Source organism: Microchirus variegatus (genome assembly GCF_963457635.1).
Source record: "Microchirus variegatus genome assembly, chromosome: 6".
NCBI classification, from domain to species: domain Eukaryota; kingdom Metazoa; phylum Chordata; class Actinopteri; order Pleuronectiformes; family Soleidae; genus Microchirus; species Microchirus variegatus.
Window position 1 is genome coordinate 32472829 of NC_139807.1, and position 22959 is coordinate 32495787.

Consider the following 22959-nt stretch of genomic DNA (forward strand, 5'->3'; position numbering starts at 1 on the left):
TTCACCGACTCCAGAACTTCACCATCTCCAGAGCTTCAGACTCCAGAACTTCACTGACTCCAAAATATCACTGAATCCAAAACTTCACTGTCTCCAGAATTGTACTGAATCCAGAACTTCACCATCTCCAGAATTGTACTGACTCCAGAACTTCACCATCTCCAGAATTGTAGTGACTCCAGAGCTTCACCGACTCCAGAACTTCACCATCTCCAGAGCTTCACAGACTCCAGAACTTCACTGACTCCAAAATATCACTGAATCCAGAACTTCACCATCTCCAGAATTGTACCGACTCCAGAACTTCACTGACTCCAGAGCTTCACCGACTCCAGAACTTCACTGACTCCTGAGCTTCACCGACTCCAGAACTTCACCATCTCCAGATCTGCACTGAAAACTCAAATCTCTGCACTCTCTTCTCCAGCTGAGTCCAAAGTCATAAAAGATGGAAAAACCAAAAACTTCAAACCTAACCCTGAGGTTTACAGTACTTTAAGATTGTAGTAAATGTATATATAATATACGAAGATGGAAATAGAACCTGAATGTACGGCAAGTGGAAAGTAAAGGAGCAGAAACAGTCAAAACTGCTGATAACTTTGAAATTAGGTTTTAAGTTTGTCTTTACATGTAAATATAAAAGTCACAAACAGAAACATGACACAAAGACCTGCATCCATACTTAACACTGGCATATATATATATATATATATATATACATGACTATTTAATTATATATTCTATATTTTATTGTAACACAAGGTAGAAATGTCATTAAAGGACTGAGCAGACTCTAGAGAAAGTGAAAAACCAGAGAGTAAAAGCATCTAATTATAAATTATTAATCACTTTACACCTGGATTCACCTGCTTCACATGAACTCATCTATCGTTTCTTATTTCCCATGTTTTCTGAGACGTTTATTTTTGCAAACTCTGTCTCTTGATCCTCGTGGATCTGATCTGATGTCATGAAACAGGAAGTTTGTTTTATGTGATTAAGCCACAGAGAGGTTACATGTAATTAACTGTTCACTGTGTTTCCTTGTGGTTTATTTATGTATTTACAGTATATGGTTTATGTATTTTATTTGTGTACTTTATAGTGTTTTACTTCTGTTGTCAGAGCAGAAAATATCAAACAGCAGCTTAAGTCGTTGTGTTTGTTTTTCAATGATCTTACTTTAAATATCATAATAAAAATAAACGTCCAGGTTTGAACTGAAGTCATTTAGGAAGATTCTGTTGAGCAACAAGTAACTCAGGGTGCAGCACAACAGCCATAACTGTGGATTTAACACATTTAAACAAACAAACAAACAAAAACGCTTATGGAAAAAAAAAAACACTTTAATTCATTTCTAAAATCATTTTAAACCATTTTCACACAGGATTCAAACCTCAAAGAAATAAACATCAACAAAAAAAAAAGAAGGATTTCTTCAGATATTGGCATTTCTACAGTGACTCGCTGGTGACAGCATCAGGCGTCCAGACGGAGGACAGACAGACAGACGGAGGACAGACGGACAGGCGGAGGACAGACGGAGGGCAGACGGAGGGCAGACAGACAGACGGAGGACAGACTGAGGACAGACTGAGGACAGATGGAGGACAAGACGGACAGATGGAGGACAGACGGAGGACAGACAGACAGGCGGAGGACAGACAGAGGACAGACGGACAGGCGGATGACAGACAGAGGACAGGCGGAGGACAGACGGACATGCAGAGGACAGACGGAGGACAGACAGAGGACAGGCAGAGGATAGACGGACAGGCGGAGGACAGACGGACAGGCAGAGGACAGACGGAGGACAGATGGACAGGAGGAGGACAGTCAGAGGACAGGCGGAGGACAGACGGAGGACAGATGGACGCTGAGTTCAGTTAGAGCTTCTGCTGTCAAAAGTCTATGAAGCAGCAACAGGTATAAGCGCCAAATTCAAGCTCATTCACGCTTTTCTCTGACGATAATGCAGAGACAGAGCTCCGCCCACTCAGAACAACACACACACACACACACACAGATGTACAGTCGGGTCACATGATGCAGCGACAAAAACAGAAGACAGAACTCCTCGTTCTCATTTAAAGGATCACACAGACGTCACGGATGTGATCGATCTCCAAACTAAACAATAATAATCAATCTGCGGCAAAAATGAGAATAATTTACATTTAACAAACAAACAAAAAACAAAAAAAAAAACATGTACATTTATTTCAGGACAAAAGCCAAAGTCTCAGTGAATCTAAAGAGGAAGTGACTGAACCAGAGAGCAGCACTGACAGCCCATAATAACACATTAGTCTGGCATCGAAAGAGAGTTCAGAGGAAGAGAAACAGCCTCCGATTTACAAATGAATTACTCTTCGTCGCCTCTTTTATTTATTTATTTATATTTATTTATATTCTTATGAATCAAATCCTGTGTATAAACGTCGTCTCAGCTGCTTGTAAAGACGCTGAGGTTCTGAGGTTCACCTCAGACGGGGGAAGGCTTCAAAAAGTAGCTCTTGGTTTGTTATGATCTGTCGAGGAAGTGACGTGAGATCAGAAGACGAGAGAGAGAAGACGAGAAGAGAGAGGATCAGCATCAGATCTGACAACATGATGATGGAGAGAGGAGATAAAGAGAGGAGAGAGGAGGCGGGACTCCAGCACAGCTTCACCTCTGCAAACATCTCTGGACCCTTGACGCTCATCCGTAAAGTCAACATAATTCTTTTTCTGCATTGAATAGTTAGTTGTACTTCCCTTTAAACGTTACAGTACAGCGCACCTGAGTGCACGGTCCTGGAGCTCAGTGAGGAGGAGGAGGAGGAGGAGGAGGAGGAGGAGGAAGAGGAAGAGGAAGAGCTCGTCTCGCAGGGCTGCATCAGCTTCAAGTCTCTAAACCAGGACCACACACACACACACACACACACTATGACTGAGATCCACAGCCCGGTTGCTCAGGCGACAGCAGCCAGATGACGAACCGCAGGACTCCAGAGAGGTTCTCTCAGTCCTGCCCCGGGTCTTTGGCAGGACCTCCGTCCAGGTAGATCTTCAGGGCTTTCTCCTTGCGCGGAGAGTAGCTGACGCGGTGTCCGGTCTTGAGCAGACGACTGCTCTCCTTCTTCATCAGCTCGCTGCGCTCGTCCTCAGACAGCTCCATGGGCTCCTCCGTGCTGTCCCTGCAGACGAGGAAGCAACACAGTGATGATGATGATGATGAAGGGTTTCCCCCAGAAAACCTGCTAAGCGGCCCACAGCGTTTTTGTAGTTAAATATTAATTAAGTAATCGGCCAATAAATCTTATAACAAGCCATGCAATGGTTACATTTAAAAGTAAAATAAATCAACATAAATATAAAATTGGTAGTGCCCCCTCATCTGCCTCATCTTTTATTTCTCTCTTCTCCCTCTCCTGCGCCGTTGGTCTCTCCTGCGCTTCTGCGTCTCCAAGCGGTCATTTCATATCTAAAGCAGACTGGATCATTTCTCTACGCGTTTTATACCCACATAAAAATAATGATCTTTATGACGAGGATGGAGTACAGTCGCGATAAAGTGCAGGTGATCTGAGAAGATCTGAGTAAAACTTGGTGACAGACTTTTCATCGTTTTCACTCCGTGGTCTTAAAGGTCACATAGAGTGGTCCTGTTGCACATAAATGTTAGTTATGGAGGTCTACTTACATATATTAACTTGTTTTTATGGTCAAAAACCTCCTAGTTGCTGTGAACTAGCCGATAGAAATCCTCTTTTCTGACAGTATTTTTCTGCTGCGAGATTTCAGAGTGAACTTTCAACCCCAGAAGACAGAGTCTTGTGATTGGCCAGTACTATCCAGCACATCCGTTCTCAGAAGCGCAGCGCCCCCCCTCTGGAACGGCGGATGCACTGCTCCTCATTATCAAAACATTGTTTTAACAGTGTTTAAAAATAGCTTCGTCACGACTCCCCGCCGCAGTCCCTTTTATGACTTTAAACCAGAGTCAGACCCAGAGTCAGAAGACACTGTTGCTCGTGAAACACCTCCACAACGGACGTTATTCTTCTTCTGCGGTTCAATATACGTAACCGGATGTGCCCGGACTAGTGCCCGGAGCAGGACGATCGGTTGTTCAGGAGAACCGCTGCTTACGTAACTATTACGGGATTTTCAGTGATCTCGTTGAGCCCCGAGATTACAATAAAACACAGTGTTCTCAGCAGTGGCTGAACTGTTTGTTTCGAACCGTCAGGGCTTCGTAAACAAGGTAATGACACAGATACACACTAAAAAAACAGCGATAATAGGAACTTCCGGTCTAGTTCCGCTTTAATCTTTGTGAAAGAAGACGCTAGAAAAGACATTAGAAAAGCACTCAGAGAGCGCAGACCGCCGCTGAAAATCTACTCTTAACATTGATATTTTGGCAACAAACAAAAACAAGTGAGTGTTGTAACCAGTGATGGCGTCTACGGATCACGCCCAAAATCCAAATCCCAAATCCATCTGTGACTTTTCGAGTTATGTTGCCAACAGACATAAAACATAATAACTAATATACTATGGTGAACTATTTACAGCTCACAGAGCTGTGTTTGATTTATTTCTGTTTCACCTGTAGAAGACGACGGCTCCGTCGTCACAGATGTACAGAGGCCAAACGTTGAGCGTGGACACCTTTGGGTTCCAGTCCAGATCCTGGTGGATCTCCAGCACGGAAATATCACAAGGAAACGTTCCTCTGCCCTGGAAACATCACAGAGACAAAGTTACACACAATCAGTAACAGTAACAGTAAGTAACATCAAGATCAAGTGAACTCGACAAACCTTTGCAAACTCCAGGCTTTCAAGAGGAATATCACTCATTTCACTGAGCTGTGTCAGAGAAAAGAAAGACAGACGTAAATTACTCTCAGTGATCGAATGTTTAGGACTTTAGGACAGAGCATCGATCCTCAGGTGAGAGACTCACCCTCTCCTTGAGTTCTTCCACACTGCTGCTCTCCAGAATCACTTCCTGAAAAGGTCCCAGCTTCATCGAGGCCGGGCTCCATCTGCGGCTCAGAACAGCCAGCTGTGACATGGACTTCATTTTCTCTGCTTCTGAAAAACAAAAAAGTGGATCACAGATCACTTTTCACTGCTGATGATGATGATGCTGCTGCTGCTTTACATGAAACTTCAACAGACTGCTGAAGACGAGCGATGTGGGTTTAGTTTCATATTAACTCTTTCTATTTTGATGATAATGAGCGTGAGTGAATTCATTAGTAAAAAGAAAAATGTTTCATAGGATTTTATTGAAAAGTACTGAATAGTTTCAATGTTGCTCCTCTTGTACTCTCCTACATTAAATGTATTGACTCTGATATGGAGCAACTGCAACAAAACAATTTCCTCCGGGATAATAAAAGTATTCTGATTGTGCAGAGCATTTGTTACCATTGAGAATTTCCAGGAAAACTTCCCAGTTGGACGATATGCTGATGTCCTCCTCGTAGACGTGGTAATCCAGGAACACCGTGCCGGGATTCTTCCACGTCTTTTTCCTGAGACGAACCCTAAACAAACACATTACAGTACCAGGTATAAATAGTGACTCAACAGTTCCTGTTGACCCCAAGTACTTAGGGTACTTTGGACCAGTGGAGTGTGTGGAAAAGAGGTGAAGAAACGTGCTCAAGCTGGTTGGAAAGGGTGGAGAAAAGTGCAGTGAAAGAGTATCAGCCAGAATGAAAAGAAAGGTATATAAGACAGTGGTGAGAGCAGTGATGCTGTGTGGTCCAGAGACAGTGATGCTGAGGAAAAGACAGGAAGTAGAGCTGGAGGAAGCAGAGATGAAGATGTTGAGGTTCTCTAATGAGAGGAACAGAACATGTTAGATGTTTTGGAGATGAGGTCAGAGAGGTCAGAATGAGATGGTTTGGTCATGTACAGAGGAGGGATAGTGAATATATGCAGGAGGTCTATAGAAGATTTAAGAATGTAGTGAAAGAGGACATGAAGTTAGCTAGTGTGAGAGAACAGGGTTAGATGGAGGAGGTTGATTTGCTGTGGTTTGCGACTCTCTGAAACCCTCACCTGTCGATGCTGAGGTCGAGCTTGCACTGCTCCTTTAACTGAGGCAGCAGCTCCTCTTTAGACTGTCTCACAGTCATTCCCTTAGCAAACACCGTGTCCACCAGGAACTTACAGGGCTGGAAAAACGACAACAGAAAGTATAAATTAGTGCCGTCAAAAGTTAACGCACGGCGCGTTTCCACGACGACTAACCGGAAAAAGACGCGTGTGACGTCATGTTTACGTGACTCCAGATTGTTAAAATGAGTCTCTAAAGTTACGCTAAACTTTAAAAACAGAGGCACACATACTCAGTACACAGGTACGCTGGTTATTTGTAGCACTGCTCTTTACGTTTAATAAACAGACCGCTCCAGTTCCATTAACGGCGCTTAAAGGAGCTAATGCAGCTAACGGAGCTAACTGGTAAACTGTGCCTGGACACCGGTGTCGCGACACGTAAACATGACGTCACGCGGGTCTTTTTTGTCATGGAAACGGGTCGTGCGTCAAGGCACGTTAACCTATTGCACAGCACTAGTGTATGTGTATGTGCTTATGTAAATATACATGTGTATATATATATACATAGACATGTTTTAAATCCATATAAACGACCAGTTTTAAGTCATTGTTTAATAAAAAATAAACGTTCTCACCTCCGTCTCATTCACTAGTAGCTGATAGACTTTGACTCTGTATTCTCCTTTTTTCAGGGCTCTTCCCAGTCGAATGGTTATCTGTGGAAAGTCAATTATTAATTGACGTTGATACAAAACAAAGAAAAAAACATAATAAAGTCATGAACTGTGAGTATTTATTCGCACCGACCTTGTTGTCGTCAGAGAACGACGACAGAGTTTCATTCAGCCGCACGCTCTCAAACTCCTGGTTGTTGGCGTAGACGCGGAACACTTTGAACTGCGTGGAGGTGACGCCCACGTACGGCTCCAGGTTCTGTTTGAACGCCGCTAACGTTATTCTCTTGTCCACATGAACGACTAAACCTGAAGAAAAACGCACACACAAAAAACAACAATTAAGTGTGAGAAAATATCTGATAATAAAATAGTTATTAAATTTGTTGGTCGCTCTTCTTTTCTCTGATAATTTAGTTAAATATGATTGTTGGAGGAAGAGCTCATGAGCTCAAGAGTGTCATTCTAACTGCATTTTATTTTTATTAAAATAAATATTCTTTAAAAGGAGTAGTTCAGGTCGTATTGATAATAATAATAAATAAATAGATCAATCCTTCAGTTAAACGACTCAATCAATTGTTTGGTCGATAATTGTCAGAAAATGTTATGATGATTAATAAAATCATTCATGTTTAATGCTTTCTTTGTTATATGAAGCAAAATAAACTATAAAACATTGACATAAAAAATCAGAAAACTAGTTTTAATGACCAAGAAACACTCCCAGAAATTCATCGATCGCTGAAATAGTTGGCAATTAATTTAGTAATTAATTGATTACTCGTCGGAGGCCTAATTGACTGAGTATCAACACAGACTTTGATGAGTCAACAACTCTGCAGACCTGTGTGGGACCTGAACACTCACTCTCACTGATGTTATGATGCTGACACACATTCACTAAACAAAATCTATTAGTCTGAAACCTTTAGAATATGTTTGCTGCTTTATCTCACTGTTAAGCAATATTTCCAGCTGGAAATTCGAGTGTGGAAACTGTTCTCTCTCTCCTTCACGTTACGCCTTATAGAGAAATCAGCATTTTCATGTTGTGGTGACAAAGAAGCTGCAGGTCGACTGCTGCTTCATTAGGTTTGTGTCACTTAGATAAACCATCAAAATGAAGGTTTTTAAACACTCACAAAGTCACAAACAAACTCAAGTGAGAATGAGTATGAGTATCTGACTTCCACACAGGTCTACAGAAATGAAGCAACCTCTACAAACTCTGCACTGATAATGTATTAATACCTCAAAACAACCACATTTAAAAAGAAAACTAACTCTTTGTTCAAAGTGTATCATAACTGGCACACGAGAAACTAAACTAGTACATTTGTGTGCGTCCCACGTGGCGTCGTCCTGAGAACACGGCTCTGCCCTGAAGTACAGATACTGAGCCTCGGCTTTGCTCTTCCCATTGTCGTCGTACTCGCTGTCCGTCCCAGAGTCTTCCTCGGCCGTGTCCCACGTCTCTTTCTTACCCTCGTGGGCTTTGGATCGCCGGCTGCTCGTGATGCTGTGCGAGTCCAGGCCGTTGGCCAACTGTATGGGTCCGCTGTCCGCGTTACACAGCGTGTCGCTGCTGTGGCTGGAGCTGAGGATGTCGCTGTCCACCGAGCTGGTGCTGCGGTCATTGTTCACCTCAGAGTCTGAGCGCTCCTCACAGGCAAAGTGGTTCTCTGGGTCAGAGGAGGAGGCGCCGCCGCCGCTGCTGCTCCCTGCCGTGGTCCTGATCCGGTTCTCCAGCTCTCTGCTGTCTGCGGCCGCGCAGAGCGAAGAGTTCGAGTCGGCCTCTTGTGTCGGGGACTCGATGTGTTCAAAGTCACTGGTGTCGGAGCTTTTCTGGCTGTCGCTGGAGCTCTGCTGCTGCTGCTGCTGCTGCTGCTGCTGCTGCTGCTGCTGCTGCTGCTGCTGCTGCTGCAGCAGCGACAGGTTCTTTAACTTCTCCGTGCTCTCCTCAAGTATCGCCTCCACAGACTTCCTGGTACCCTTGGACTCATCTTGGCTCAGAGTTCTGTTGGCCAAGGTACCAGGCGACTGCTCCGGCAGTAAGACCAACAGGCGGATCGTGTTCCCGTGACGATCCAACAGTTTCCACAAGACGGAGTCGGTGAACGCGACCTGATGATCGGACGACTCCGAGCTCTCGACAAACACCTGAAGAAAAAGGAGAAAACGGGTCGTTAAAAGTGTGGCGAAGCTTCCTGATAAATTATCACATAAGAATTTCTTGACAAGACCTTGTTACTCCTGAAGAATCCCTCAGCTTTCAAGGTCTTGTTTGGAACATAGAGGAGGCGAAGGTCGTTGTAGCAGCGCTCCAGGACCACACGCATGGTTTCTGCAGACAGACCTGTCGCCTGGAGACAAGCACAAGACCACGAGGCTGATTGTCACATTTAGTTCTACACAGAGTTCACTGTTAATCATTAAAAAAAACAAACCTGTGCAATAAGCTGTTTGAATTCAGTGATTGTCTGGTTGAGGTACGCCCGGACACTGACCGGCGAGGCAATGGTCTCACTCTTCAGATTCACGACATGAACCTTCACCATAACCTCTGGAGAAGATCAGGAACACACTCCTCAGCTCAGACAGTCATAGATTTCAAGTGTAATGAATGAATGAATGAATGTACTGTAGTTTTGCTGAACAGTCATTTTATAATCACTATACAGTCTTAACTTCCACTGACCTCCAGGTTTGTAAGGCTGGAACACTTGATCCGGCCGCCGCGTCTCCAGCAGCAAGTCAAACATGTACGAGGACTTGACTCCGCCCAGCAACAGACCCATGGGCGTGTCCTCCTCGCCTTCATACGAGCGCTCCAGGTACTCGTGGAACTCGTCGTACTTCACCAGGCGACAGCAGTCCAGAGAGACGACTCCCTCGAGCTCCATCAGCTGAGGAAAATGCAAATGATGACACAGATGATGCAAGGAGTAGGATTATTTTTAACCACTCTAGTGCATCAATAAATCCACAAAATGATCAGATTAGCTACAAGAGACGAACCTTAAAGGCCATTTCTGTTGCTTCTCTGAGGGTTTTGTCCTTGTGAACTTCCAGCTTGCTTTCCATCATCATCTTTACAGGATGCATGCAAAAGAGCTTGATCTAAAAAGGAGAGAGCAGACCATTTATCAACTCGTCCATTTTCACATGCAGATGGTTGAATTTGAACAGTGGATTTGAACAAACCTTGCAGGTATTGCGCTCGATCTCCCTCTGTCTCTTTTCCTGCTCCTCAGACTCTTTCTCCTTCTGAACCAAACTCTTGATGTGCTCTGGGAAGTCGTCTGCAGCCGAGTATTCTGCCGACAGAACAACAGAGGACACTTTAAACCACAGTTCAGGAAGAACAAGACCGTGATTAAACTTACACCAAGCTCAGAAAATAACCACAAATATCTCCCATTAACACTAAACCCATAATGACTCAATGCAATGCCTGCACTGGCATGTTGGCATGCAACATGTTAATTCTCACATGTAAGTAGCATGACACTACAGGGAATAAAGAGTCATGTACTTTCACTGATTCTCATCTCATTCATATAATGGGATTTAAGTGAATGAAGTCCTTACTTGCATTCCTTGAGGGGTCTTTCAATCTATATATCAGCATATATGCATTTGTGGAGCTGTTGGGAGAAGAAAAAAGGCTTATTATGACGACTGAAATAAAAAAATAATACATATAATGTGTATACAGGGAGCTCAGATAAATATAAAACACTGACAATGCTCAGTATGAATAAAGCACAATGAACAAAGAATAAACATGAACTCTGTAGTTCCCCGTTTCAGCTCAGATGTAAGTGGTTCCAGTTTCATGTTGAAGTTAATTATTATTCTATTCTCTAAGGCAGTGCAGTGCAGGAATGTGCTGCACACAACTGACCTTGCAAAGGCACTGGAATAATAGCCTCTGCTCCCTGAGGAGCCGCCGTACGTCTTTCTTATGTCGTCCTGCGTGATCTGTCAAACACAGAAACACAGTTATTCCACACATTTGCTGCTCTGTGACATGAGGATCATGTAATCGTTACTGTGGTTCTATTTAATGAGCCTGACAGTTGAGTGCTGTGAGAGAATCAGATTGGTAAATTGAGGCTACCGACACTGACCTTGCTAACGTGTTGATCATTGAAACTGTACCACTGGCCGTCACTGAAGGATTTGATGCAGGCATAGTAATGGCCGCCCGCAGCACTCCCAGAGTGGACCATGACGGAGAACAGCTCAAAGTTCAACGAACTCTGTGAATATGATGAGGGAAATTTTAAGCCGAGATGATTCACAGATTAAATATTTACAGTTTCAGATCATAACCACATAAAACCATCACAGCGTATCCGGTCAAAATCATCACCTTTGGCTTCAACACCCTCTCTGTGCTGCCGGTGCTGTCCAAGCAGATGCCCTCGTCCACGCAGTCATCAGTGGAAAAGTCATTGCTCATCTGGTCACTGTGACAACTGCCTTCATTCTCAGCTCCGCTGTCAGTGCAGCTCTCCGTCTGAGGAGACTTCTAAAAAAACATCAGTGGACAATAGATTTAACATGAGAGTAAACACACACAGGTTAGCAAATACAGTATCATCACATGTATTCCATATAAAGTAAACAGTAAGGGGAAGTAAAACTATAATGTCCACAAAGGACAATTTTCTCTACAATCTACATTGTACAGTTACAAAAATAAACAATTCTGTAAATACAGCGCAAATAATCACGCAAGAATCGCAGTTGGGCGTTTTATACTACCGTTCAAAAGTTTGGGCTCACTTAGAAATGTCCTTATTTTTGAAGGAAAAACACTTTTTTCAATGAATATAACATTCAATTAATCAAAAATACACTCTATACATTGTGAATGTGGTAAAAACGTCTGGTTTTTAATGGAATATGTACATAGGTGTATAGAGGCTCATTTCCAGTGTTTGCTGGAAATGGGCCTTCTAACAGATAATAGTTTTAGAAGCTATTGGATGATTAGAAAACCCTTGAAAACCCTTGTGCAATGATGTTAGCACAGCTGAAAACAGTTTTATTATTTTGAATAAAAATCATTATTTCTAATGTCATCAATGTCTTGACTATATTTTCTATTTGTTTTTCAACTCTTTTGATTAGTGCTGACAAACGTTAACGTGTCAACGGCGTTTAACGGCGTCAACGTTAATGCACGACGCGTTTCCATGACGACTGCCCGGAAAAAGACGAGCGTGACTCCCGGTTGTTAAAATGAGTCTCCAAAGTAATGCTTAACTTTAAAAACAGAGGCACACATACGCAGTACAGCTGGTTATTTGTAGTGCTGCTCTTTTCCTTTAATAAACAGACCGCTCCAGTTCCACTGTAGGCTAACACTAACGGCGCTAAAAGGAGCTAACGCAGCTTACGGAGCTAACTGGTAAACGGTGCCTGGACTCCTGTGTCGCGGCACGTAAACATGACGTCATGCGTTTCTTTTTCCAATGTGTAATTTGTTTAAAAGGCCAATAGCAGTGGAAACAAGGGACATAATCGGTTTGTTTAGGGACAAAATAAAACTCTGTCCCAAAATGATCAAGTGTTAGATATTGTTCAGTCGCTCCTGAGTGTGTATTAAATATTTACCCAGAGGAAGGTGACGTGAGCGTTATATAATAACAGCAGTCTGCGCTCATGCCCTCATTACAAAACAACAACAAAGTGTAGCGTTTAATCGCGAACACGCTGCTCTTACCTCGTCTTCCACATCGATGAACGGACTCATGTCCAGCTCCTCGGGGAACGTCATGCTGTCGTTGAGCTTGATGCGGTGCATCGTGGTGTAGTCGAAATCAAACCGTTTCAGCTGCAGCGTCAGCAGGTAGGGAAAGTGCAGAAATCTTAGACCCTGCAGCAAGGAGGCATTCATCGCCAAAGGATTAGACGGGGGTCAATAGCCGAACGCTGTATTCTCTGAACACGACTCTCCCATGTCACACACTCTGTCTGCTCACCTTCCGGGCGTCACATTTCTTTTTGCAGCGTTCACAGAAATACTGGTTGGGTCCATCCAGAGTTTCTGGCTGAACAAACGCCTGCAGAGCCTCCTCCTGTGGCAGAGCATGAAATATAGTTTTACGTTTGTTTATAGAAGACACTTTAATGGACACTGACTGCATCAACATGAGCTGCAATGCAGCCTTTAAGGAGCTGTGAATTCTGAAGCATGAATGAGAGTTAAGAGGTGTCGGAGATCTTTGCTGCCACTGTACTAAATATTTAAAAAGGGATGAAATGTAGAAACTCACCACACTGCCATAGGCCTGGTTGACGCCGAAGGGTCTGATCACCAGAGGGATGTCCAGGTAGGTATCAATCCTCCAGCTCTCGTAGCCGCACTCCAGACAACGCACGTAATCCTTCAGTTTCCCCTGGTACAGCTGGTTGATCAGGTCAGCCTGAGGACAGGGACAGGGATGGCATGACAGTCAGGCCTCATCAGACATGCTTCACAGACAACAAGCAGCATTTGTGAGGTTCCAGAAAAAGTCTCTTGACTTCTTCAGGAAATCAGAATAATTTTTTACTCAGGAGGTGCCTCATTTTACTGCAGATACACAGCATTAGCACAGTGACATCAGAACTCTATTATGCGGTAAAATGCGATGTTATCCTGTGAAATTCAGGAAATGATCCATTTGCCCTGATGCACTTTGACAGTGAGCTGAATTTCTTCAAGAAAAAAAAGTATCTCGGAATGACTTGAAATTTACCATCATAATAGTCGGCATCGCCCTGAACAAGGATCCGTTGAAAATATTTGCAAACCTCTTAAGGAATAATTTTATCATGCATTAGCATAACTGAAAAATCTTCTTCAGCTCCCACTATAGAAATACATACTTCCTACATCAGGCTGACAGTTGAATGTCTGTTGTCCTACCTGCTCTGTCTGCTTCCACTTTTGCTCCAGAGCATCAAACATGACCCTGCACAGCTCCTGGATATCATGCTGCTGCCACGCTAAAAACACAGGCAACAAAAATCTCATTTAGTTTACAGATGTATAGGTCACATGGTCTCTGTCCATAAATTAAAAGAAACACACACAAACTAACCCTCGCTGCTGTCCCAGCCAAAGCTCCGAGTCACATCAGTGGTCTCAATCGCACGTTTTTTACTGGTCTGCAGCTGCACAAACAGCCGCTGCAGCTGGTAGGGGATGCTGGTGACTGGATCCTCCTCTGACTCCTCAAACTCCCAGCTGAGGTGGCACACACACACACGTTTAGTGTAATTATTCACATACACAACACATTCATCACAAAAGTAACACTTCAAACAGGACAATGAGCATGATTCCTCACTTGTAGAGAGCGTTTCGGAACTCAGGAGTCATGAACAGCGTCTGCAGAAGACTGTTCAAATAGCAGGTCATGGCTTGGTTAACTAAACCCACGTAGCCTATAAAGGAGGCAAGAGACGGGTGGTGGTAAGAAGTCAGGTTGTGTAAAAGAAGCGATCGGTAACATCTGTAAAGTACGACCAGAACGTACCCGTCTCAGATTTGTTGAGGATGGATGAGTAGGAGTAAGACGAACTGCTGTAATCACCACTGCAGCCTGGAGTGCTGTCTCTTGGAAGAGGCCCAATGAAGCGCTCCTGGGAGCTGTCATCCAGTCCACTGCTGTCAGCTGCTCCCGACTCATCCTGCACACACACACACTTTGATAATGTATGTGCACTCACTATTCTGCTAAGTTATTAAGTACACCTGTACAGCTCCTTATCTCATCATCCATCACAGTTGACATGGTCGAGACGACCTGACGACGGAGAAGAATTTTAAGTGGTTTTGACTGTGTCACGGTTGTTGGAGCCAGGTGGGCTGGTCTGGGATTTTCACACTCCACCATCTCTAGGGTTTATAGTAGTGCTGTCAAATGCTAAAGCGCCAACGGCGTTTAACGGCGTCAACGTTAGCGCACATTCAATGCACATTAGCGCACAACGCGTTAAAATTAGTCTCTAAAGTAGCGCTAAACTTTAAAAACAGAGTCACACATACGCAGTACACAGGTACGCTGGTTATTTGTTAGCGCTACTCTTTTCCTTTAATAAACAGACCGCTCCAGTTCCACTGTAGGCTAACGCTAACGGCGCTAAAAGAAGCTAATGCAGCTAACGGAGCTAACTGGTAAACGGTGCCTGGACTCCGCGCGTATTTTTGCGGTCAGTCGTCATGGAAATGTGTAGGGAATACTCCACTGATACTGCCAAAGCTCAGGAAATTGGTCAGACTGGTTGAAAACGATGGAAGAACAAGAATAACTAGCAACAGTAACTCAAAACAACTACTGGTTACAACCAAGGTACGTATCTCTGACTTCAAAACCTGTCAAACCTTGAAGCAGGTGCCAATCCTGCCACTTTTTCAAGTGTCCTGTGTTAATTAAGTCGCTGGTGACTGAATATTCTTCTTATGTTGGGGTTTATTAAACGGTTGGCAGGTGAGTGTATATTTACCTACCAATCCTACATCAATCTGTAGTAGAGCTAAAGCTGTCGTAGTTAGGGAATGTTCTCCACAGTTTAACAGCAAGATGACTGGTGTATGTAATAAGCAGAATTAGTCAAGTTGTAGAGAACAGTAGTAAAAACACTGCGACACCAGTGAAACAGGAAGTTACACAAAAGGTTGTTTCGCCACGTTAGCCGGTCACTCACTGCTGCTCTTAAAGGGCCACAGCACCCGTTTATCCACTGCTGGAGTCACTAATATTGCTGTTGTTGTTGTACTTGCTAATTGAGAAATGAGGAGCTGGATGTATAACTCACCGATGCCGTCTGTGGCTGCTCTCCATCTTTGTCCGTCAGCTGGAGGAAATTCTTTTTACCGCCAGGCTCAAACCCAGAGTCTGAGAGGGACATGTCGCTGTTATGATCCAGCGGTGCCTAGAGGTCAGCAGAAAGAGAAAGGGAGGGGATGACATAAATGCTGAAGGATAATAGAAACAGAAAGCTGTTTACAAACTGGATGAACTCACAAGAACTCACTGAGACAGCTTCTCAGTTCCCTGTAGTGACATGTATGAGGAAAGTAGCTTGAAGACAACATGTAAACACAGCTACAGAGCTGCTGTCTTTCTCCCAAACAAGCCGAGGACGAGCCAGCAGCAAAGTGCTGCAGTGGAAACATGCGGAGGCTTAATCCACTGACCTACTCAGTGAGATAACAGACACAGTACCTGGGCTTTGGCCCGGGTCAGCGGCGGGATTAGCCTGGGCTCGTTTAAGAAAAGGAATTGCATGTCCACACATGACCAGACAACAGAAAACAACCACAGTCGACACTACGAGAGCACAATTAGAAACGCGGTCATTCTACTACACTTTTCACAGCGTCACAGGCTTTTGTTTCCTCGTAGCAGAGAACAACATTTTTGACACCGAGATAGCATCCAAAATACTGCTAACCACAATCTCATTTTCAGAAATACTGTATCTCTGCCACTATCAGCTTCACTGAGGTCATGATATGGATAGAAGGGGCTATTGTTCGTATGCTTGCATAAACTTCACTGAAATGGAGAATAAGCTAAGAGCCACGATTATGAATCCCACCCGACAATACTCTGCCTGTGCTCAAACATAATGAATAAAACAAACATGCCTTTGCTGGTGGAAACAGCTCGCAGTATCCAGACCTCCGAGCCGCACGTCTAAAAGCAGCGATGCCGGTCGGTACAACTTCTCCTGACTCCCTCGTGTCTCCTGACGGACAGAGACACGAGGGAGTCTAATGCCACTAGGACTTTATAAAAAAAACAGAACGCAACTGAAACGCAACGTCTACCCCAGCTTGATTTTATTTTGAAAGAGCAGACTATGAGCCAGTTAAATGTGTCGTTAAACCGAGTGGGAAAAAAACAACGAATTATTTCCTCACCATTTCCGCTGTATTTCCCCAGACGAGGGTGAAGGAGCCGTTTACATATCCTGCTTTGTGGGCGATGTCTTCATAGAGTCTGGAGAGCGCTGTGGACGCGGGCAGGTTCGCGGTCACCCTCTCGTTGATGGTCTTCGCACAGGTGGTGTCCTGGATGATGCACAGCACTCTGGGCTCCTCCGCTGCATTCTGGATCTGAAAATCAAGACATTCACAGGATGCGTTTTGACGGTTTGCATGGTTAACTTTATAGCACAGTGGGGTAACATTAGAATATAATACTTTCATAATAAGAAGTAACATTATGATAATATTAGAGTAATATTTCCACATTATTTACAAAGTTATAACATTGCAATGAGGCGACCATCAGTGTAAAACCTTCACATGAAATCGTTTGTGGATTAAAATTTAATAATCACTACATTATTAAGGTTAAATGCATCCTCCCTTGTGCCCCACATGTTTTCCATTTGGATTCCCAAGCAATTACTTTATAATTATTATAGAAATATATGTATTATCATAATATCACTTGCCCGTTACAAAAGTACACTATTGTTGGTGTATTCTGTGGGAAATGGTAAGAATAATATTACAGCTGTGCAGCACACATCAGTCAGAAATACATCAAGAGACTTATGTCTGAGGTTGGGTCCAATGTTTATGCAAAACTAAATTTGGATTTTAAAACAAACACGTCTTTGGCAAACAAACAAGATATTTCTTGGCACAAAAAAACAGAGAACTAAAATTCTCAAATGTTTCCAATGTTGAGATAAAATAAAACTACTTTCATACCCATCATTATTAAGGCTAATAAAATGTAAAATAACACACAGTTACTCATGTCTTTAAAAGGCGCCATATGTAAGAATGTGGCCAAAAACAGTTACTACATACAAATTCAAAATACCGAGGTCAGCAAAACACTTTTTAACCCACGACTGGGGACAAACCCAGTTGCGTTGATGGACTGCTGCTGATCTTTAGAATTATAAATAAGCTACAAATATTTAAATTCTTCAAAGTCATGCTCGAGTCATGCGTCACTTAATTATAAAATATACAGAGGTAGGGGTTTTCCAAGTGGATCAGAAGTCATGTTATCATCTTAACAGCACGTGCAGTTAGTTTTCTTGCAACAGGTGTTGTACAAAAATGACCTGACCAGGAAAAGTATTGTCAAATGTCAAAAGCCTTTTAGGTAAAGGTCACTCATCAAGCATTGATGTAGCCAGCATGTGTTGACTGGATCGCTCTTTGATTTACGCCTCATTCAAAACACTAGTAAGCAACATCATGTTATGTTGTATTAAATGCCTTCATACTAACTAATATAATTGTCCTTGTCCGACAGTTATCATTTACATGTGTTTTTCTAACGTTAGAGAACGGTTGTATTTGTCACGCTGCCTCTTCTTCATCGATGTAACTCGATCGTTGCTTGTGTGTGGTGATAATAAGCAGAGCGGCTTCATGCATCTATTTAACACCATGCACACACATGACTCTACCTGAGAAATCCTCTTCATCTCATCAAAAATACTTTGTCTGCATCTCCAAAAAACACCCTGATAACACGTGGAGATAGTCAGGGAGAGAAAGAAATTAAAAACACAGTAGTAAGAGTGAGGGTGCATGTGCACGAAGCCACCACATACACCTACTTCCGTTTGGTTGGGCAAACAAACCTCTTGGATCACGACAGGGTGATGATTACAGGAATACACACACACACGTTATTACGGTTGTTGTCGTGAAGCCTTTGTTTGTTGGTGATTGTGATCTTGGAAAAATGTGACTGGCGGATCCTAAAGAAGCTGCAGCTGACAACACCCAAGTGTATTAGCAGATTAAAAGGTTATTTTTACTGTGGATATAATCACAAGGCGCTGACATGTATGCAGGGGTACGTCAAACGACAGGCACCATTTCTTTACGGGTGTTAAAGGCATAGGTCTTTGCTGAACACGCTGCAGTTTCCATGAATCGGCCCGATACTCGGTCATTTACTGAAAACAAGGCTACAGGAAAACTAGATCTGCTCACCTAATAAAACCCACACCTGCTTCAGTCTACACTATCTAAAGGATATGTTTAACACTGGTTAACATAACTTATCTCTTTTTTTGGGGGATGATTTTTTTGAGCCCACTCTGGCTGCACCACCTGTGTGCATACAGTACAACACCAGGAGTGGTGATAATCACATGTGCCCCATAAAGAAGTCTGTGGTATAATAATTCATATTCATGACAGAGATTTGCTGCATCCTTAAGTCATTTTATTGTTGTTGTTTTTATTACAAGTAAAAGTCCTCTGTTTCTTTGACGACTATTGGGGAGTAAAAAACGCAAATGTCATAAAAGACGAGGGCTGAACGGCGTTGTTGTGATTATTTTTGCCAGGAATTGTGATTTGATTTCTCATTTTCATTCAAAAAACATTTGAAATGATTACTGTGTGATATTTGTGCAGATCTGTGGGAAACAAATATGCTCTCTTCAGTCTGTAGAATAAGATTTGCATTGATCGAGACAATAATTCATCTAAAATTACACATTTTGGCTTGAACAAACTAACTAACTAACCCTAACCCTGCGATTTAGATAAAATTTCGATAAATGGTTCAGCCCTATAAGAAAAACAGAGACATATCAATGTATTTATTGTTATAATAACGCATCCATTAAGTTATCCCTTGATGTGAGCATGTGATGCCATCATAGTTTAATAAAACTGTGGTGGAACATATTTTTAGCAGCTTTTAACATTTTGGCTAGGAAAAAAAGTATCATTGAACAATGTCACCCTATTTTTTATGTTAAAAACAAACAAACAAGAATTTTGCAAGGAAAGGGAACATGAAACAACAAGATAAATCAAGTTTTAACTCGTGGGCCACACAGTCGACGTAGTGGTTAGCATTTACAGGAAGAAGACTCAGGTTTGCGACCCGGTCGGGAACAAGGATCTTTCTGCATGGAGTTTGCATGTCCTTCTTGTGTAATTTCTTCAGCCACAATAAAGCTAGCTTTCACCGCCGCATCGTTTTTGGTTGTGGCTTTTGTGAACACATTCTGCTGCGATCGCAGTTTGCCTTTTAACTCTTTGACAATTTGTTGTTTCCCTTGAAGACTAACTTTGGCATAATTGGCTGCTTGTTTGGTGTCAAAATGCCGACGGAGAAGACCGACACGGCCTCATAACACAAAAGACATATCGTTTTTTCCTCCTTGAAGCACAAACACGTATTCGCCTTCACAATCTTTCTGCATCAATCTTTCTCTTCCTGGACATTTTGGGATCATTTATGGATATTTCTTAATTTCATTAATCGCGGCAGGATACTGTCACTTCTCGGGTAACACAATCGCGATGCATTGTGGGAAACGTAGTTTATGGTCAACAAGCAGCATAGACCTCACAAGCCATATAAAATGATGTGGCCCCTGGGACTTGAGTTTGACACATGTGCTGTAGAAGATGGAAGTTTTCACTATACCAAACAAGTATTTGATTATTTTAAATAGTTAATGCATCGTTAAATGGACTGAAATGAACTAAATATAATATTAGAACAGTCAAAATGTATAATAATGTGTCAAAATCCATGTTGTTGATATGACTAATGTCAATTTTAGTGACAAATTCAACCATTAAATGCTAAAATAGTTTGCCATTATTGTCACTATATTTTTAAGAAGTGCAGCTCTGCGTCATCCCATCCACCCCCAGCCCATAATAACATCCACTGACGTCACATGTTCGACGCGTGACGCAGCAACAACACAAATCACCATAAGACCGTCAGTGTTGATGCCAGTGGCTGCAGCAGCAGCAGCACTAGTATTGTTATTCAGTGAAAGAATAACAGCACTGTATCAGCGTACACTCACATTATTATTAGTATTATTGTTATTTTTATTATTATTTTACGTAACAACCATGTTCACGTTTACTTTCAGTACAACAACAACACAGCAGGATAATCTAAAAACGGCGTTGAAGCTCGACGGGGACGTGAAAATAGAATTTGAGCTTTTATATTTCAACACAAGAGGCAACAAAATAACTCTGCATCTAAGTTTACAGTAACGTGAGGAGCTAACTCTGAGCTTAAAGTTCATTCAAAACAATGTGTTCACAGGGCACGATGCCACGGTGGCGTAATAATAACAACAACAATAATAATAACAATAAAACCAGGGGTAAATGTTGCTGTCATTCGTGACCGTGTGTGTGATTATCTACATTTTCTTTTGCAATAACCGAAAACACCTAGGTTAATTGGAGTTGTTGCCATAAACCAGACTTAAATGATTAACGACATTTGCTAGCCAAAGCCTAGCCTGGAGGCTAACGTTACTTGCAAGTTAGCTCGCTAATGTTGACAAATGTCGTCCCCGTTAAAAGGATTAACTTCATAGCAGTGACAACATGTGTCACGTTGCGACTTTATAGTCGTAAAAAGGCCAAAGTAAACTGCATTATTGTGTAATAATATCAACACTGGAGCTCATTAAGCTCATAAACTCACTTTGTCTAAAGACACCAACTGACGGCGGCTGAAGCTAACGCTAGCTAGCCGTGTCATGATAGGCCGTTCAAGTCATGTTGAGCTAAACGTTAGCAGCGGAGAGTTTAGCCTCGGCGTGACACACCGCAGCACCGCGGTGCAAAAGTCCTGTTTTTGCCGCTGTTAATGTGCGTGTTCCGTGACTCTGTGAGCCGGGCTGACTCCGCCACAAACCCCCCCGCAGCCCTCACCTCTTTGGACACGAACTGGTTCTCCTCGCTCGGCACCATTTCCATTGGAGCGACAGTTCAGGCGAGCATCTATCCCGGACAGCGAGCGATGTCAGCGGACAAACTTTGCAGCGACGCGCACAAACATTGCGGTGGAGCCGTCGTCTGTCGCCACTTTGTGATTTTTGCGTCGCCAAAATCACAAAGTTTGACAAAAAGTTGTTCCGTCTCTCACGAAAGTGATGATGTGCGGGGATCCAGCGGCTCAGTGTGGCTCACGGTGTCCTGCTGCTGTTGCTGCTGCTGTACGCGGAGAAAAATGGCCGGTGGTTTACTCCGCGAGACTTCACGCACGGAGCTGATGTGACGTCACATTCCGTCCAGACAAGCGTGCGTGATGTGTGCGAGTCTGATGACGTAGGTCGGTGCCTCTTTGTATGGAGGACGAGACCTGACATTTAAATAAATAAATACAGGAATACATACATGAACGTAAAGCCTTTATTTATTTATTTATTTCTGTATTTATTTATTTATACAACTATTTATTTATGCATTTATTGGTGCATTTATTTATTTATTAATTCCTGTGTTTATTTATTTATTGATATGTCAGGTCTCGTCCTCCACACCATCAACCTCGTCCCTGACCTCTCCTGTGTTTTTCTTTCATTGTTTTGTATAGTATTGTATTGTTTTTTGCACATAAACATGGCGTCATGCGCATCTTTTTCCGGTCAGTCGTCATGGAAACGTGAACGGGCGTTAACCCTTTAAGGTACGCACCAAGAAAAAAGCAAAGGAAAATTATTTATTTGCATTTTTTATTATTTTATTTTATTTCCATATGATAACCATAACGACAATCGATTATTATTATTTATTTATTTTTTTTATTTTTTTTTTAAATAGACCCTACAGTATTTCAGATACAGGCCTCTACCAAACGGTTGAGACGTCTGTTCATAATAAACCTTGTTTGTATAATTCATAAAGTACAACATTCAGAACAAGTCACATTAATTTAGTGTTAGTGAGTTCAGCTTCAATGAGATATAGTGACTTAAAATGTGGTCGACCAAATGGTTGAGTTGTACCTTAAAGGGTTAAAAATTATTTTGTATCTTTTAAAACATATATAGATTTGTAATTTATCATATTACATATTAGTGTATATGATAATAACAGACAATGACAGAGGGATGAACAGTCTTAATCAGTCATTTTATCTAAGAGACACATTAAATTTCTGTGCCTTTCTGATGGAAGAGACCACATTTGACTTGTAAGTTAAATATATATGTTTTAATAAACCCTTAAAAATGTTTTCCAATGTACATGTAACATGTAACATGTTAATTCAGAATGCTTATTCCACATTGTCGCCTCACAGCAGGGGTCAAGGTGTGATAACACTCTCTCTTTCTTTCTGTATGTTTTCGTGTTCTTTCTCTGTTTGTTTACGTCTATTTTCCAATGCTTTTGGTTTCTCCCCCACATTCCTGCGACGAGCCACGACCTCGAC

General features: G+C 42.5%; 1 protein-coding gene across 3 annotated transcripts; it reads right to left on the bottom strand.

The window, feature by feature from the left end:
• Positions 1–1347: 1347 nt before the first annotated feature.
• Positions 1348–21691, bottom strand: usp47 (ubiquitin specific peptidase 47). 3 transcript variants are annotated; one of them, XM_083891023.1, is made up of 29 exons: positions 21456–21691; positions 18200–18256; positions 16683–16877; positions 15572–15688; positions 14290–14443; positions 14101–14197; positions 13852–13997; positions 13677–13756; positions 13042–13191; positions 12748–12843; positions 12489–12641; positions 11130–11288; positions 10885–11016; positions 10659–10735; positions 10343–10398; positions 9956–10068; positions 9770–9871; positions 9450–9657; positions 9199–9314; positions 8995–9114; positions 8086–8911; positions 6882–7057; positions 6710–6790; positions 6072–6187; positions 5433–5551; positions 4963–5093; positions 4818–4865; positions 4604–4734; positions 1348–3185 (listed from the first exon to the last, which is right to left on the bottom strand). In XM_083891023.1, exons 1-29 carry the CDS (start codon positions 21498–21500, stop codon positions 3011–3013), a joined length of 4176 nt encoding a protein of 1391 aa, XP_083747149.1. In that variant the 5' UTR covers positions 21501–21691; the 3' UTR covers positions 1348–3010. The 3 variants fall into 3 exon arrangements, with proteins under 3 accessions (XP_083747149.1, XP_083747148.1, XP_083747147.1); XM_083891022.1 differs by lacking the exon at positions 21456–21691 and having other exon boundaries at positions 18200–20178; XM_083891021.1 differs by lacking the exon at positions 21456–21691 and having other exon boundaries at positions 16683–18274.
• Between the last annotated feature and the right edge of the window lie 1268 nt (positions 21692–22959).